Source organism: Triplophysa rosa, linkage group LG5, assembly GCF_024868665.1.
Source record: "Triplophysa rosa linkage group LG5, Trosa_1v2, whole genome shotgun sequence".
Lineage (NCBI taxonomy): Eukaryota > Metazoa > Chordata > Actinopteri > Cypriniformes > Nemacheilidae > Triplophysa > Triplophysa rosa.
Window position 1 is genome coordinate 8,450,293 of NC_079894.1, and position 19,862 is coordinate 8,470,154.

General features: G+C 40.4%; 1 protein-coding gene across 1 annotated transcript in view; it reads left to right on the forward strand.

Moving 5' to 3' along the window:
- The first annotated feature begins 8,144 nt into the window (after positions 1-8,144).
- si:dkey-181m9.8 (uncharacterized) overlaps positions 8,145-19,862 on the forward strand; it is a 42,554-nt gene continuing 30,836 nt past the window's right edge. The window contains exon 1 of the mRNA XM_057333529.1: positions 8,145-8,547. Coding sequence (XP_057189512.1) covers positions 8,145-8,547 — 403 coding nt within the window. The remainder of the gene's footprint in view (positions 8,548-19,862) is intronic.

The window sequence follows — 19,862 nt, forward strand, 5'->3', positions numbered from 1 at the left end:
TTTTCTCGACGGGTCCGGAAGCCCGCGACACCCAGCGCAGCATCTGCCAACTTTGAATTAGTTGGGAAAAACTACCTTTTAACAAGAAAAGAAAATGATTAACATAACTCAATATGGCAATTAAGATAGAAGAAAGGGCAGGGAGGCTGGTGACGTCTCCGCGCATCCTGAGGGAAAGTGAACTGCGGCATGTTGATGCGTCTCTCCAAGACGAGCTAGTTCAGCTCATCTCCAATTAGCTGTGAATGTCCCCCTGATTAAAACCAGCCCAACAGTCCCCAACCCCTCATTATCCCGACCCCACAATTTTACACGTTGCTCGCCGTGCACTTATCTCTCCCCAGATATACGGCTGACTTTTAATTACCTCCCTCACAGCGGTGCTGCCCATTGATAAGTTTGAAGGACAGCCGACTCTGGGGTATACAGCAAAAGAGCACGAGAGCAAGAGAAAACAGACGAGGCTAGAGGTACGGCGAGAAAGAGAGACGTGTCACTCTCTGACAGAACATCACCGTTTCAAGGCAGATGTTTCATTGAATTCTCTGCCTGTGATGTTCGAGTTTGACCCTTTTGTCTCTAGTTCCTTCCCTCCTTGTGGTCTCCGAGGTTACGGTGATAGAGTTTGTCAGAGAGTGTATAAAAGTTATCACTGTTGGATGCAAACTTGTAAAGTTCCAGCACCTGATCATGTGACTTCACTGAAGGACATTTTCCTCCCGGAGGCATTGGCGAGTTTTTAATATTGGTTCCTCCTTAATCTTGTGGTGCTATCTACTGTGATTACAGTTTGACATGCTTTTAAAGTGTTTCCCACACGATGTTATTCATGTAAAGCTTTAATTTGCATTTAGAAATCATTGTTTTTATAATGAGCATCTTACGTTTCTTAAAGTTGTAATAAAAGATGATTACGCTCTTCGTACCAAAACAATATCATACCATTCCCAGCGGCCAAATCACAGCCGTGCTGATATTCAGGACACTTCCTCATGTGATACTGCCTAAGTATTGAAGTGACCTATGTCACGTGAAAACAGCAAATGTTCTAGCATTAAAATATATGTGTTGCAAAATACATACAAGTGACATTTCAACCTGATCTCATGGGAATTCGTAGTTATTTCACGAGGTGGCTAATTTGTAAAAGAAAAAAGCAACGCACAAGCCCCTCCCCTTACCTGCCCCTAAAACTAACATCATCCTAACAACATCAAAATCATCCTAAAATGTACGAATGAGATCGTACAAATTCATAAGAATTTTTCTGCGGTCTTACTAGACTTCTCGTTCCCTTGACTTCCATTCATACGCATGAGAATGCATCAGACCGGAAACACATTTCGAATTTAAGATCAAGTTTGGTGAACTCTGACCTGTGAATTTGTGAATGCGTGAGACCAATAGAAGATCAAAACATCACAACGGGACCTCTCATGACAGAAATTTGAAAGATGAAGGAATCGCTCCTGCCCATTTTTGCAGCGCAATAGTGTGACCGCGGAAATAGCCATAATTAGCCACCTCATAAAAAAGTTACGTTTTTGCAGTGAGATTGTGTTGGATGTTTTATATCTGTATGCATGTGTGCATTTCCACATATAAGATTTCGAGATTTCTGAATTGGCTCAGCTTTCCTATATTTCCATATTTCTTTGTGACATGCTATCTGTATTTTCTATGATCTCTTAATCCTTCCTTTTGACCACATTTACATGCATATCAGCAAACTATAAATAACATGTCAGCAGATCACAAATGTATGAAAGTATCAGTGAAGGTGCTGCTAATCAACAAAGACAAAAATTGTAAATTAAGCAACGATAACATGCAGGAAATGAACTGGGATCATCTGTGCGGATCGTAAGATACACAAGGAAAAAGTCCCTGTGTGTGAAATGTCATCGCGATCGCTGAGCCGTAGAATCATCAGTAGCGTGACATTTGAACCTTTGTGATCGCTGCGAGGAGGATTTGGATCATGGGTGATTTCCATAAGCTGCACAGAAGACACAAACATCATATCACAATCCTGTATCTCCTCACCTTCTTCACAGATGCTGTTCTTCTGCAGCTGCTGACCCACCAACTGTGCATTCAGTTTCACATGTGAATGTGTGCGTCTGTGAAAATTCACACCTTGCTGCCGTAATATAATGTGTTACCGCCTTAAATTCGCCAGGGTAGCTCTCTCAGTAGTTCATGTCTGGTAGTGATTCTAGCACATTGGGAGACTGCCAAGTGTTACACTGTCACTTAAGCAACTCTGGAGACCCCATTTTCCCAGTATTTCAATGTTGACAGCTGTCAATGTGAGATATCTTTCTGTATTTCTGGAAACAGACCTTATAATCGTTTTCATTTATTTAAACAGCAAGCACTGTCATTTGCAGTTTATAATAAATTCTGCTGAATTTGTTTTGGTGACGTTGGTCTTTTCAACAGGGTGCACCGTGTGATTTGCAGTGTTCCTCACAACACATGTGCTTAGGTGCCTATTAATCCATGTTATCCACAGCCGAGGCCACAGGCTGTCAAGCCCTTGTCATGTACACGTGTGACTTATGACGCACTGGAAACTGAGGCAAGCACATTCTCTTAATTAAACGGATTGGAGAATACGGGTAAAGATACAGACGGCCAGTTATTGCCGCACCTCTTATTAATTGGAATGACACATAAATTGATCTGCAGGTAATTATTTTTCTCTATGCCATCAATGGTGGCAAAATGTGCTGATGTTAATTATGAGCAGGTCTTGAGTGTACTTCTAAAAAGAGGGATGTTCATGCCGCACTAACAAGGTAGTCACATTAAAAGGGATGTTATGCAGTCTTCGTATTATGGTTCAGTATGTAAGTGTATTAGGCCTCACGGCTCCAAGTTCAAAACCATTCTCCAGTGAAACGAATGCCTATTAGTGGTTTTGTGTCTTTCCGTAAATATTACCGCACGCAGGATTTATAGAGACTGTTTTACATAGAAACTCCGAAAAGCAGCTGATGCAGAAGAAAGTTCAATTCTGCTTCCTGGAGTGATGATGGTAAAATCTGAATTGATTAGTACTGAACAAACTATGGTCTTGAAGTTCTGTCTAAAGAGTGCGCTGTGGGCTGTATTTACTATTTATTTTAAACATTAGTTTTAAATGTGAATTTAATTGACAGCGGTGAAATTCCTGGCAGATATTGTTTTTTAAAAGTGTCACAATTAGAGGCCGTGCACCATTTTCTAAATGACATCGTGGCAGAAGGCCAGTGATGTAAGTGCCAAGTGTTCAATGCTGAACGCTATACTGCGAAACCATATTTGAATAAAAAACACTGTCTGAAACTGAGGACAGTGCCATAAAATCTGACTATATAACTTAAAATGTGTTGTTGAGAAACTATAGAGCCTTTATTTTTAGTTTTTTTTATACAACAAGCTATTTTAATTGGCAACCAGCAACTAACTATTTTGCACACATTTCTGTAAAATAATAATAGGGGGTTTAAAATAATAATATCGTATTATAACCCATTACAAATGAAAAACAGGAAAAATACATATCTTGAGAGAGCGCTTAACCAATCAAATGTAAGAACTGGAGATACGGTAACTGTTGTATAATTAAATATTTGGCTGCGGTTTATACAAAATGCTTTCTAACATTTCTGCACGGTGTGTAGTAGTTCACCTGAAGTTTCTGGAACATTGCATTGAGATGTGGGAGGAGAAGAAAGAATGAGGAAGAAGTGCTGACAAAAGGCTTTGAAGCTGAATGGGAACCTGTTCTGTTTCATAAATAACAAGAAATCTGCATACGTCCTCTGTGAAAGCCTGAGAGAGATGCGGTAGGTGGGAGAAGATGAGTGAGAGACAGTCGAGCCAGCAGAGGACCTTCCCTCGGCAGGAACTCAACTTGAGACAAATGTTAAAAAGTTATGTGACACGTCTGTGGAGTTGAGGAGTCTAACAGACACACACATACTCCAATAATCTCACTTATTACATCCCCCACACTGCGTGTAAGGTAAAAACTAAAGGTTTATGCATCTAGACATTTCTTGGATCGATGTACCCTACTTAAATTGTTTTTGGGGTATTTATATGTTTGTCATAGCACTTTTATTATGAAGATCGTTAGGTTTGTAGTTCTGTTTTGTTTTTGTTTCCCTTTCCTGATTGTTCTCACTTGTGTGTTTTAGCTTCATCAAGTCTAGTGAATTTAAGCAGTTACTTTTTCCCTGTTCTTTGTCAGGTCTTGTCTTTTTTGGAACCAATTATTACATTTAGAAACTGCATGAATCCTAAATCTTGACTTATTTGTATGTACACTGTAAAAATACACGTTAAAAAAAAATTATATTCCAATAGCTGGCGCACCAGAAAAATACCTGTCACTCAGCTCTCACCTGTGGCTCCCAGTAGCTGTAGCATGCGCAGCAGCGCAACGGCTCGACAGGCCGGCTGAACCAGGTTGAGGGTATAGCTGCTGGGTCACTGACCCTCTGTGATTCAGGGGTTTGCTCACCCAGCATGTGGCGACTGCTCTTGGCAGACTGAGCGGAAGAAAGCACCAGTACGCTTCAACGATCAGAAAAGCGGAGCAGCAATGCACCGTGGAATGCAAAGAGCATGTCAGAGCATGGAAGAATGTCAGAGCAATGCAACTGAGGAAGTCTCCAGGAGTAACGACTTTTCGTGCCAATGGACCAAGGCTTCTGATGCAGAGAGAGTGGGACTGCCTCTGTGCACAGGCTCTTCCACTTTAATCTCCCACACGCACAGGTTTCTTTGTGCACCAAAAACCTACGGCGATGGGGGGAGTGGCGACGCAACAATTGGAGGTGACCACTGACAGTTGTAGTGACAATCCTGCATGTAGGCGGCCCATGGACAAGTGGTCGTTCGGCTCCAAACCCAGGGCAGAGGAGAAGTTCGGCAGCATCCTGGGTGACTGAGCTTCCCTTTTTAGGAAAGCTCACCCTTGAAAAGGGAGGGGCCTAGAAAAGGTGGCCCAAACATTGCCTGCCCCACATACATCTGGCCAGCAAACCGTGGTTGGCAGATCATCCATGAAGCGATCGAAAAAAAAAAAAATTCAGAAAAAGAAGCTCCTATTGGGAGCATGGAACGTCAGAACACTTCTGGACAAACAAGACACAGCAAGACCAGAAAGGAGAACTGCACTCGTTGCAAAAGAGCTCGCATGCTATAACATTGACATAGCAGCCCACAGTGAAACACGCCTTCCTGATGAAGGATCTCTCACAGAGTTTGCCAGTGGATATACATTCTTCTGGAAAGGAAAGGCCCAGCCCAAAGATATGATCCACGGCATTGGATTGGTCATCAAGACCAGCCTGCTTAAGAACCTCCCTGACTTCCCTGTGGGAACCATCGAGAGGCTCATGAAGATCCGCCTACCTCTCAAAGACAAGCGGTACGCGACTGTCATCAGCACGTACGCCCCCACACTAACCAGTGCAGAGGAGACAATTGAGCATTTTTATGCTGACCTCGGTTACATGCTGCGCTTGAGACCAGTAAGCGACAAGTTGATCTTATTAGGAGACTTTAATGCTCGCAAAGGCCAAGATCACACCAGTTGGGAATGAGTGCTCGGGAAGCATTGAGTTTGGAAGACGAACAGCAATGGCCTACATCTGCTCAATAAATGTGCAGAGTTTGAGCCTCTCATAACGAACACTATATTCAGGATAGCGAACAAGTACAAGACAACTTGGATGCACCCTAGATCCAAGCAGTGGCACATGATAGACTATATTATTGTACGCCAGAGAGACATCAGAGATGTCCTTGTCTCCAGGGCTATGAGAGGAGCAGAATGTTGGACAGACCACAGGCTAGACAGAGCAACACTTTAGCTACACATTGTCCCTCATCACCCATGGCATGCTAAGGTCATACGCTCAGCATTCAACATAGTCAGACTCCAAGACCCTTCCTATCTTCACAAGTTTCAGTCCAGGCTGGATGAGAAGCTGTCTGCCAATGGACCACTAACTGGAAACCCAACTGAGAAATGGAACCAGTCAGGGACATAGTGACAGAGACAGCCAAGGAGGCGTTAAGCTCCAAGGAACGCACTCATCAGGACTGGTTCGATGAAAATGAAAGTGCCATTGGAGACCTGCTGGGCACGAAGAACAAAGCATTCCTGGAGTGGCAGAAAGACCCAAGGTCCGCGTCTAAAAAAGAGAGGTTCAAGTCCCTACAAGCCCAGGCACAGCGAGAAATCAGAAAGATTTCCCAAAATGCCATGAAACTGGATGACCACCAATTCCTAGCTGAGGTTCAGTGGGTTATAAAGCAAATGAGCTCTGACCAGGCAGCCAGCAAGGCAGCCGGCAAGGATGGTATCCCTGCCGAGTTGTACAAGGCACTTAGCAAGGAGGCGCTCCAGGCATTCTATGCAGTTCTGACCAGCATCAGGGAAGAGGAAGATATGCCCCTGGAGTGATGCCGCAATAGTTGCCCTGCACAAGAACAAAGGCACACAAGCTGATTGCGGCAACTACAGAGGTATATCTTTGCTCTCTATCACAGGCAAGATCCTCGCCCGCATAATGATCAACAGACTATTGACATCAGTCTCTGAACAGAACCTGCCTTAGTCACAGTGTGGCTTCTGCCAAGATCGCAGCACCATCGACATTATCTTCACTGTGAGACAGGTGCAGGAGAAGTGCCAGGCAGAACTTGAACCTCTACATAGTCTTCATCGATCTGACCAAAGCGTTCGACGCTGTCAACAGAAACACCCTGTGGGTCATACTAAAAAAACTGGAGAAGTCATGTCAGGTGGAGAGCCATCCAATCAATTTAACATCTCCAATGGCGTGAAGCAAGGCTGTGTCCTTGCTCCGGTGCTCTTCAACCTGTTCTTCACCCAAGTGCTGCTACATGCTGCGAGAGACCTGAACTTGGGCGTGTATATCAGGTACCGTCTCGACGGCTCACTAGGGGTGTAACGATACTTCGTATTACGATATTTCGCGATGCAAAAATGTTACGATGCGCATCGTAGTTTGTTTAATTATTCGTTCAGCGGTCAAGACGCTACCTACTCTGCGCCAGCGCATCACGTGTGCTTATCTCACATGCGGTAGAGAGAGAAGTCTCTGGGAGAAGTGGAAGCACAAGACACAATCTGTGTCTCCAAGTGGTTTACAAAGCGTCATATTTTCCTTCACAATCGCCGTTAAAACACAGTAAACTTGAAGCGTGACTGCAGGCGAGTCACTCCGAAACTCATTACAAAGGCAGCACAAACGTTTTTAAATGCCAATGTTTATTTATCTGCTAACGTGAGCTGCTGCATAACGTGATATGCAACATAAAGTAAGAAGCGATCAGAGAAGCGATGAAGTGAGTCGTACTGTATATTAAAAGATTGAATGACATGCTAAAAAACAAGTATGTGATCTGCATGATTGCAGAAATGTAATACAGTTTATGTTATATGTCTTTTTGAAAGATTTTTCTCATTTGTTACTTTCTCACGCAAAGACAGACATGAGCCAATAGCGCTTGAGCATGAGCTCTGTCAGAGCGTTTCATTGGTGGAATGTACTGAATGAACACGCCCTTCACTGAACGAACGGGTCAATTGTTACACCCCTACGGCTCACTTTTCGACCTCCGCCGCCTGGCCGCCAAAACAAAGACACTAGAGAGGCTCATCACAGAAGCTCTCTTTGCAGATGATTGTGCTCTCATGGCGCATCAAGAGAACCATCTTCAGACCATCGTAGACAGATTCTCCATAGCAACAAAGCTGTTTGGCTTAACTATTAGCCTCAGCAAGACTGAAGTTCTGTACCAGCTTGCACCAGGAAGAGCTGCAGACCAGCCACGCTTCACCATCGATGGCACCCAGCTCTCAAATGTTACCACCTTCAAGTGACAGATCCCTGGACCAGGAGATCAATATCAGAGTCCAAAAGGCCAGCCAAGCTCTTGGGAGACTGCGCTCCAACGCTTTACAACATAGCGGCATTTGCCTCTCCACCAAGCTCAAAGAGTTCAGAGCAGTGGTCCTCACTTCACTCCTGTACGGCTGCGCAACATGGATACTTTAACGGAGACACATCAAACAGCTGGAGCAGTTCCACCATTGCTCTCTCCGGTCAATCATGAAGATCCGCTGGCAGGACAAAGTCACCAACCAAGAGGTCCTGGACAGAGCTGGCTCAACAAGCAATGAATCCATGATTTTGAAAAGGCAGCTCCAATGGTCTGGCCATGTAATCCGAATGGACCCACAGAGGATGCCAAAGCAGGTTTTCTTTGGAGAGCTGGCCGCAGGGTCCAGACACCAAGGGCACCCAAAGAAAAGATTCAAAGATAACCTCAAGTCATATCTAAAATGGGCTGACCTGAACCCAAAGGAGTTGGAGCTTGCCGCCTCTGACAAAGCCAGCTGGCGCGCCCAAATTAATAAAGCAGCCACCACATTTGAAGAGGACCGTCATTATCATCTTGCAGCTGCAAGGGAACGCAGACACAGAGCAACTGCTGCCCCTGCCCAAAATACCGGTGAACCTTGCACCCTTTGCAACCACCTCTGTGCTTCTGCCTTTGGGCTTCGAAGTCACATGAGAACCCACAGATGACTGCACAAAGCTTCGTCATTCTCGACTTCCGAGAGATTAACTACAGTATATAAAAAACACATAGTAATGCATTTTATAAATATAAGACACATCTTGTCTCTTTATACAAATAAATGTGTTGGGGATAATGTCATAGAAAAATGAATTGGAAAAAAGTTATAATGATTATCTCTATTAATTTTAAATAATAAATGTTGCTGTTTTGTTTAGGGCATGTGTTTCTCATATCTCAAGAATCAAGGTTTTAAATCTACACAACTTCTGAAATTTTAATGTAAATTTGTTTCTTAAATCTTAAACAATGTCACACAAATGCTGCCTCCACTGGGGCAACCACAGAGACTCTTTGTTCACTTGATCTGTTTCTTGCCCTAAAGGCATATACACAATACATAAGTAAGGGATAACGTGCAGTCAGCTGGTTTTTATTGCTAAATAAACCCCAAAAGGGCAATCAAGACCCCAAACCAAGAGCAGAAGAGTCTTGTATTACCCTGTCAGGGTTTATTTTGAGATAATGAGCAGCTGACTGTAAACTATCCTGCAGCTCCCTGCCACATCAGTAAATAACTGGACAAATATTGATATGAGGTTGAATGTTTCATTATTTATCGTTTAATCAAATATAATATATATAGATAAAGTACTTGAGATGAACAGGCCAACATTACTTAATCCTCAGATGTGTGGTGCCTATTGAGGAATACTAGCTATATAGTACAACTGACCAATCAGATTAGAAAGATCTGTGTGGCAAGACAAAAAAATGATGATAATGATTTTTTGTGTGGGCATTTACAGTGTAAAAGGTGTAATCCGACCCATCTAAAAAATTACTTAGTCAATAATATTGAACAAAACCATTTAAATGTTACCACGTAAAGCACATTTTAGGTTACCTGACAAAGCATTTTTGCAGTGTACTTTCTTTCACCACTGCTGTTTACACAAACTGCTGTGGACACAAACTGTTATCAGACAGGTTTGGTGGAGCATACACGTGGAGTTGTTTTTTCTTTTAATGGATGGTTTCGACATTACGCGTTAGCCTCAGAGCAGGATATCATGATTGGCTGTAAATGTGGGCAGTGCGCAAAGAGGTCAATCTGATTACACTTGTGCAGAAACCTGACTTCATTAATTAATGTTCACTCCTCTGTGTTTTTACTCTTATACACACTTACATTTGTACACACACACACTCAGGGTTCATCTGTTCCCAGCTTAATTAATTGCAATACCTCCCTCATGCTGCACCTGAGTGCTCGACTGCACCAAGAGTTGTGTCTACAGCAGCGAAGGTGAGTTCCAGTCATTTACTACAACATAAATGCATTCAACCATATACAGCAGTGACCAAAAGTTAATGCCCCCTCAAGTTAATAGTCAAAATTTGAAATGGACAAAATGGACAAAACACTAGACGTATGTGCAAACTACAGCAAAACAGGTAATATAAGTTTTATTTGAATATGGAAAGAATGTCTACAGGAAAGACAATGACTACCAATTTATCACTATTCATTTTTGTCAATCCTCATGTGTAATATTTTATAGTCATTCTGCTCAGCATTGACTCAGTAAACGTTGTGCATGTGTAATTTTTGCCAAGTGTCCTTAAATTCTTCTCAAAGCTGAACTTCAGTTTCTACTCTAAACACACCACTGCTACATGAATACAACATTTTCAACACATCTTTAATAATATATTTGAAGAAAAAGTGAAGACATTGATTTTCCAAAGTTGGACATCACTATTGGACTCTATACATTTGTTTTAAATGAAAAACATGTTTATCTATTTTTTTGTTTTTTATGTTAAAACACAGGACTAGTATACTGTACGTATGCTATTCTGCTTATAAGTCTAAGTAATTTATGCTGTCTATGGCCATAAGCAAAGTTACCATCTTACCAACATGTGTACAAGCAAAAACATTGTGATAAGCAGCAGGGTTTAACTTTTTAAATATTTATTTTACCACAAATACGAATAAATAAAACTTTCTGTGAAGTCAGTGAACCAGTTTATTGAACCCAATTCATGAATTGCACTTTCCACAGCTTGAGAAAAAAGATCCTGGTGCGTTTCTTACTCATGTTTCTCTGCTCGATGACATATAGACTTACTAATGTGGCAATGTAGCCTTTCGTTACACTAACTGCCGACACTGCAACTGGAAAAGCAATTTTAAACATAGCTGAGCTATTATTGTGCTTCTGAAAACATAGTGAGCAGCTTTAATTAGCTGCTTCCTAAAGATGCTGTTGAATGTCCCAGCGTTTAACATGAACATTTTTTCTTTGGTATTTAAATTTTTGTGTGACAGTACGACTTCAAGGTAATAAAAATGAATGGAAAATAAAAAATATATCCCATTTTTAAAGACTCAACGTTTGCCAAGGCCGATGTTCTATGGCACTTACTTTTTGACATTGACCATGATTAATATGTTCTCCTGACTTCAGCAACACTTCTCCTGAGATGACTGAAGAGTCCACTAAAGTCTGCAGTGGTGTTGTGCGGCGCCTGAGCCACAAGAAGAGTCTTAATTACCTTGGCACTTCATCCACAGAAACTCCTTGCTGTAGGGGAGGGCCGCTCATTGATGGCACCCTCTTAAATCCACCCTCCTTTGTTGAAAGTGGGTAACAGGGGGAGGTTGATTAAAAAAGCGAGCAAGGTGGACAGCAACACGTTTAATGAGCCGCCTGAAGGAAAATAGCGATTTTAGCGAGGGTTTAATTTTTCAAAAGGGAATGCGAGAAAGCTCTTTCCTCTTCGTATCATTATACAGAGATTGTTTAACTCGCCTGCCTCCCTTCATTTATTAATGCCCCTCATTAAGAAACGTAGATGATGAATTCTTACTCACCTCTTGCCCCTCGTGTTAGATCTCACTGTTCAGCAAATATATTTATGGTGATATTACCCCATATAAACTCTAAAGAAATTAGTTAACAAATTGCCTCTCGTAAATTACATTGTAACGTAGTACAGGAAGATTGTACTGTATGTACAGAATAATTTACTTAGGTCCCAGTTGTGCTCTTAAAATGTATGATATTAATCCATGAAATTATGATTCGTATGATAATCCTTTTCCATGAAACATTATATTTAAATTAGGGCTGTCAAATTGATAAATAGTGATGAATCAATTCAACAATACATGTTTGTGTTGACATAATATGTGTGTGTGTGCTTTGTATATTTATATATAACAAATATTTACATCAATATATTTATATTTAAATATATTAAATATTGTTATATTTGTAAATATATATCACACACATTTCTTCACTACATTCATGTATTGTATGTTTGTTTATATTTATATGTACATATAAATATATGTGGCACACGCATACAGTATATATTATGTAAACACAAACATTTATTGTGGAATTAATTAATTGTGATTAATCGATTCGACAGTCCTAATTTAACATAATGAAAGCTAAAAACCTCAAAACTTTTGAAAGGAAATTTAACTTATAAATTTACCTGATGCTTTTTTCCTCAAAATGAGAACACCTCGTGCACATTAAAAACTCATTTCTCTTTTGTTTGTATACACATAATATGCATTTGTTGTCCTCCATATTGAAACGCACAGCCTATATAGATATTTCGCACGACAAGGAGAAGTAAATCCAAATGGTATCTTTTAATAAATCCTACAGAAACCACAGGAACCTGTTTTTTATAACCTGTGACAATGTGCTACTGTGCTGTGCTAATCCATGTACTTCTACATGCTGAAGGTTTGCACCGAGGTTTCCCAGGAAACTACATTTTCATTTTTTCTTTCCGCCCTAGCAAGAAATAAATGACAATAAAACTGACTTTGACCTTGAAGTAAATGAACAAAACAAGGCAATCTCAATATATGCATAAGACTTCATAATGTAAACCAGAAACATAATGCCTTTTTAATCTAAGATTTATTATGAAATAAAAATTGTGAGGATAGCAAACCCCTGTGGTCTTTCATAGCATCCCTTGGTTGGAATCTAGGCTATTGTTTTCCACCTTTTCACTTGCTGCGTGCCTTTGTTTCCACTTTTCCCTTTTCAATAAAAAATGTTTTCTTCATCAGCAACTCTGATTGAATCATGTTCAGCTCCAATAACCAAGCAGAAAACGTGATGGTGGAATGACTGCAGGGAAGAGTTGAGGGGAGGAGGGGTTAATGCTGGTGGGGGTTATGGAGAGACAAGAGAAAGAGGAAAATGGGTTTAATGGAGGCTGAAGAGATCCAAGTAAAACTAGTTCAAACCTTTGCTTTAGCCTGTTTTCTCCATGCATGATAGACGGTGTACATAGCTGGTATCATGACTCGTATCGGGACCCAATTACAAGTGGGCAGTACAATACACACTTATGTCCAAAGCATCCACTTAAACCACATTTGTGGTGACCAAACAATAAAGGAGCTTCTATTGAAGAAGCCAGGATAGCATAACCATGGCCAAACTTAGAAATGGTTTGGACTTCTTGGGAAATCTTGAGTGCTGTGAGGTTATATTTAGTATTTAGAAGACTTTAAAGAAATGGTTAAATCAGTTTCTTAACCGAACAGATGCAAGCATTGAACTCATGCCTAAACTCAAAAGTAAATATCTGTCAGATTTGATATTCTAGCTTGTGTCCACTAAACCATTAAATTGCATGGCCTATGAAATGGCAGCCAGTCCTCCCACACAATGACCCAACATTTCAAGGAGTACAGAGGCACACTTTTCGTCCCCTAGCGGATGCCTTAGACCGATCAAGTGAAGCATAAAACATTCTCTCCCCCAGATGTATCAGATGTCTAAATTATAATAAGAACCATTCATCAAACAAACTGCAACTATCAGAAAGAAAAGGAATATGGGGCACTCCCACAGACACTGTTATTACTGACCTCCATTATCTGGGCAACTTTCTCTCGTTCACCAATAATAGCTACAAGGCAATTGTGTATATGTGTATATGTAAATGCTTAATTTAAATAAATCATGCAGGTTGTTATCTATGGACTGCATCTGTGACACAGACAATCTTTTTGATTTGCAACAGATTTTAATTAGCGTCAGAAGAAAACAGAAATGCATTAACAGTAATGCACTTACAATAAAAATCCTACAAGAGCCTCAGCCAGAAGGTTTAAAAGCAGAAATGTGATGTTTTCATGTAAGCACTTGTTCAAGTAAACATGAAATCAAAATTGACTGCCATCCAAAGTAGTCAGGATGACACAATACAATAGTTCAAATATATACAATGCAAAACGCGCTATTCTTTGTATATACAAAGTGTGAACGTCTTATGCTATGAGACAGAGGGTGAAAAAGCTTATGAAACATAAGCGGATCTCACAGAGAAAAAAAAACGTATAACACCTTTAATGCACCTTTGTGTGTGTGGCTCACAGACACTGCAAAGGATCATGAGATTTTCCATCCAAGCACAAGGACATGATGTTTTATTCTCCTTCCAGCTTCTCCTCTTCTCTGACCAAAAAGTTTGGTGCAGATCAAATGGGGGTTTGTCCCCAGTGTCTACCCCCATCTGCTCTCCTTCACAGAGGATGGGAGGATCACCTGTCATCCCAGTGTGTGCACCTGCTCCCTAGTCTACCTCTCCATCCTCTTCTTCATCAGATCTCCTGCTTCCCCTTCATCATCTCCTTGTCGGCTTCCTTTTTTTCATGTTTTCATTCTGTCAAGCTTTCGCTTGTCTTTCTGCTCGGCTGTGTGATCTAAAAATGTTCTGAAGATATCTTCCTTGGTCCTAAAAAATTTGATCGACAAATGATAAGAACGGCATCTAAACCGAAAGGAGGCTAACCTGTCTGGTCGTGTAGAAATATATAGATGTGTTGATAATGTTTCTTGTGATCCTCCAGAAACTGTAATAGGGAGTTGGGTCCTTTTTTGAGCTCAGTACCTCAGATCTAACTCCAAAAATATGCTGTGGTCAAGCCCAGGCACTTCAACTTCACGCTTTATTATTTATAAAACCAAGAAACTGTTTTTTTTTTCTTTTTCATAGTGGGAATGGCAACACCCATAACTCCTGAAACAAAGTAAAGTTAAAACAAAGCTTGTAAATGCGTGTTAAAGAAAGGTAGAGCAACGTAGCACATGGGTTCAATCCTAGTCATGAAATATATGACTTAAAACTTAAAAAGCACTATAAGATGCTTTAAATAAAAGCATCTGCCATAGATACATTTCTTTATTCATTTAATTATAATGACACTTACAGTACAAATGTGATCATCATTAATAACTGATTATTAATGTGAAAGTCAGTGATAAGACTAGCAGACAAAAAGCACCTTGGAGAAAATCAACAGTAGTATAGAGTATGAAAAGACAATGCAGAAAAGGTGAACGGATGTGGCGGAAGACGAAACTTGAAATTCATTATATATCTATAAAGACATGTATAAAGACAGTCTTCACGCTTTCAACTCTCCATTTTAACCCTCCGTCTCTACTGCCTCAACTCGCACACATCATAAACACCTCCATCACCACTGGTACTGTCCCCACCTCATTTAAACAAGCCCTGGTAACACCTTTACTCAAGAAACCAATACTCGACCCCTCAGTGATCAGCAACTACAGACCAATCTCACTCCTGCCTTTCCTTTCCAAGGCCATCGAAAGGGTAGTATTTAACCAACTCTCTGCCTATCTATAACAGCACGACCTTCTAGACAGTCAGCAATCTGGCTTCAAGAAAGGACATTCAAAGGAGTCCGCTCTCCTGTCTGTCGTTTGAAAATCTAAGGCAGGCAAGGGCTAAATCCTTGTCATCTGTCCTTATTCTGCTTGATCTCTCTGCTGCATTTGACACTGTGAACCACCAGATCCTGCTGTCCACTCTCTCCAAACTGGGCATCTCTGGGACTGCACTCAACTGGTTTGACTCTTATCTCACAGGCAGATCCTTTAAGGTATCCTGAAGAGGCGAGACATCCAGATCTCACCATCTTTTAATGATTCCGACCATTTGGCTTATGCCAAGTCTCTACAGTGATGTTCGACGACCAGCTGAAATTCACCTCCCACATCGCAGCAACCTCTTGAACTTGCAGGTATGTGCTCTACAACATCAGGAAAATCAGGCCGTTCCTGTCAGAGCATGCCTCTCAGCTGCTTGTCCAAGCTCTGGTCATATCAAGACTGGACTACTGCAATTCTCTACTGGCAGTCAAGCCCTTGCAAATGATCCAGAATGCAGCTGCACGTCTAGTTTTCAATCAGCCTAAAAGAACCCATGTAACACCCCTCCTGATTTCACTTCACTGGCTGCCAGTTGCCGCCAGAAAGCATCAAGTTTAAATCTCTGACACTGGCCTTCAGAACGATAACGGCAAATTCGCCCATCTACCTTAACTCAGTGCTCCAGGTCTACATCCCCTCCTGTCATCTTTGGTCTGAAAATGAGCGACGCCTGATTGTTCCATCACAGCGAGGCACCAAATAGCTAGCAAAAACCTTTACTTATTCAGTTCCCCTTTGGTGGAATGAACTACCAGCCTCCATATGAACTGCAGCATCCTTCACAAGTTTCAAAAAACAGCTCCAATAACACCAATAACTCTGTCTGTCTGTCTGTCTGTCTGTCAAAGAAAAAAATAGCTTACTCCAGCTTTAATCCTCCTAGTAGCATGGCCTTGTAAACTAACGGTACTGTATAGCATGTTGACAAAATGTTTATATGCTCTCATTTTGAATAAAAGCGTCTGCCAAATGAATAAATGTAAATGTCAATGCGAAACTTGGCAAAGTCAGACAGACCTTCTTCTCAAACCTTATAAACAGTAACTTAAACAACACTCGCACTCTCTTTGCTACTGTTGAGAGACTAACAAACCCTCCAAAGATTCCCAATGAAATGCTCTCCGACAGCAAATGCAAAGAGTTTGCTTCCTTCTTTTCTGAGAAGCTCAATAATATCAGAAAGGCGATTAGCACGTCCGCAAGTTATACAAAGGTCAGACAGATTCGATCACAAAAACAAGCTACTATGTCTGCTTTTGAAGAAATTGATAGGAAAATTTTGAAAGAAATAGTACAACACCTCAAATCATCAACATACTATCTTGACACACTTCCCACACCTTTTTTTCAAAAGTGTGCTAAACTGTTTAGAAGTATCTGTTAGAAGTGGTAAATGTCTAAATTCTTTCTGGGACTTTTCCAAACTCCCTGAAAACTGCAGTTGTTAAGCCCCTCCTGAAAAAGAGAAATCTTGATAACACCATATTGAGCAACTATAGACCAATATCGAATCTTCCTTTAATAGGCAAGATTATTGAGAAGATTGTTTTTAACCAGCTGAACAACTACTTAAACTCTAATGGATACCTGGACAAGTTTCAATCTGGTTTCTGACCGCATCACAGTACAGAGACAGCGCTCATAAAGATAATAAGTGAACTTCCCCTAAATTCTGATTCTGGCAATATATCAGTGCTGGTACTGCTAGATCTCAGTGCTGCATTTGACACTGTCGATCATAACATACTTCTAGAGAGACTAGAAAACTGGGTCGGTCTTTCTGGGACGGTCCTCAAATGGTTCAGGTCATACTTAGATGGGAGAGGTTATTATGTGAGTATAGGAGAGCATAAGTCCAAGTGGACGTCAATGACATGCGGCGTCCCACAAGGCTCAATTCTTGCGCCACTCTTGTTCAGCCTGTATATACTCCCACTGAGTCAAATAATGAAAAAGAACCAAATTGCACATCACAGCTATGCAGATGACACACAGATTTACCTAGCCTTATCACCAAATGACTACAGCCCCATTGACTCCCTCTGCCAACGCATTGATGAAATTAACATTTGGATGTGCAAAAACTTTCTTCAGTTAAACAAGGAGAAAACTGAGGTCATTGCATTTGGAAACAAAGATGAAGTTCTCAAGGTGAATGCATACCTTGACTCTATGGGTCAAATCAAGTCAAGAATCTTGGTGTGATTCTGGAGTCAGTCATGTTAAAGCGGTAACAAAATCAGCATACTACCATCTCAAAAACATTGCAAGAATTAAATATTTTGTTTCCAGTCAAGACTTGGAGAAACTTGTTCATGCCTTCATTACCAGCAGGGTGGATTATTGCAATGGTCTTCTGACCGGCCTTCCCAAGAAAACCATTAGTTTTAATGAACTTCATTTTTCTTTAATATTTTAAAGGTTTTTAAATTCCTTGTTTTATTGCTGTGATTATTCTTAGATAATTATTTTAATTATTTTTATGTAAAGCACTTTAAATTACCATTGTGTATGTAATGTGCTATATAAATAAACGTGCCTTGCCTATTATTTTACTAAGTACATTAAAGTACATTAAAGCCACTAATTAAAAGTGAATGTCTAGAAAAGCTATAAATAGCTTGAATGTGTTTAATTGGCGGAAATGGACGGAATTAAATTTTTATCTTTCCCTGAATTAAATAACCTGTAGTTTTATACAGCGAAGATTTTTCGTTCGCTTGGGGACGAAAAGTATGAAATGACAATTTTATACCTAGACCTGCACGTCCCCCCTCTGCTCTCTTATGTTTGGGGTGATTATCTCAGAAGAACCCAAACTTAACTGTTAACCTAACAGTTAACTGCTTAACTGCTCTTATTTTTATATGCCCGCATTTTTATAAGTTTACCATATAGCAGGGATTGACAGGGAGAGGTGTGGAGAAAGACAAGAGAGAGAAGCCAGGCTTTGATGTTATTTTGCACATGGCTGCACCATCCCATTATTTGAATATCACACGGCGCACAGTTTGAGTCTGGCCACTTTCTTTCTCTCTCCTGATGCTTTTGTGCATGAGCAATTAAAGAATGTGCCACAAAGGCTTGTGTTTGTTAATGACATCTAGCATTTACCAAGCTGTCAGTTCGTTGTCACCGCTGAGAATTAGTTTCTTGTGTTGCATATACTTTACATAAACTTAACTCAACAATGCAAGTGATCTAAGAGGGAGGATCACTTTGGGCTAAGTTTGGGTTCTTCTGAGATAATCACCCCCAAACATAAGAGGGCAAAATTGTCTGGGTACAAAATTGTCATTTCATACTTTTCGTCCACAAGTGAACGAAAAATCTTGGCTGTATAAAATTACAGGTTATTTAGTTAAGGGAAAAATAAAAATGTCATTCTGTCCATTGGCCACCAATTAAACACAATCAAGCTATTTATAGCTGTTCTAGACATTCGCTTCTAATTAGTGGCTTCACAATGGGTCTCAAGTGGTGAAGGTTGTAACTTCTGATAATTATACCCCAACCCTTTCTGTGCTGAATTGCAAGTAGCCATCAGTTACATACTGGAGGATAAGAGTGAAACTGTGTTACATTGAAATGTCTGTTTACTGTATACACTTAACTTTGCAACTATAATACTATTATACTCCAGTAAACTAGATATAAAACAATATACAGTTGTATATTCAGTTTTGACTTTATTCAACAGTTCTGTATTTATTGTGTCAATTCCAGTCCAGTTTTTGTTGAATTTCATCTGAAATAAACCTCAGGATTGAGAAATTTTCCCAACAGCAATGTGAAAGACTGAAAGCAAATATGCATGAAATCAGACTTATTCCATTATATTTTTATTAATTCACTTATTCTTAAATACATTAAAACATTAGTATTGTGTTGTTTAAACATAAACTTGTTTTCTTTGCAGTATTCAAGATCTGCAAACATTGCATCTTTTTGTTATTTTTACCTGTTTGTCTTGTTTAAATTTTCAGCAACTAAATGCAAACAAAAACAATATTTTCATATGGGATTTGGGAGAGATGTTGTCATTAGATCACAGAATAAAACAGAAAAAAATCATTTTAAATAAACACATACTATAAACAATAAATTCAGAAAAACCTGTAGATGTACATACAAATTCAAAGTACATTAAAAAAGTGCATTTTGGGTCCTTCACCGTAGATCTAAAGCCAGGGCGCAGAGCCGAAGTGCATTATCATGGCATCTACTTGTCACTCATGTGACTCACCCAAACAGCTAATTAGAGGCAGCCAAGCTTGCTCTGTTACCAGGCAACAGAACCAGGGGGCATTGGTGAGATTAGCAAATTGGCGAAGACCGTGCTCTGGATCAGACTGTAAAGGTCCTCAGCAGGACTGTTTCTCGGAGTCACACCTGCATGGTTCTGCAGCTGAGCACTCCTGAGCCAAGAAAAAACCTTCTCGACACACA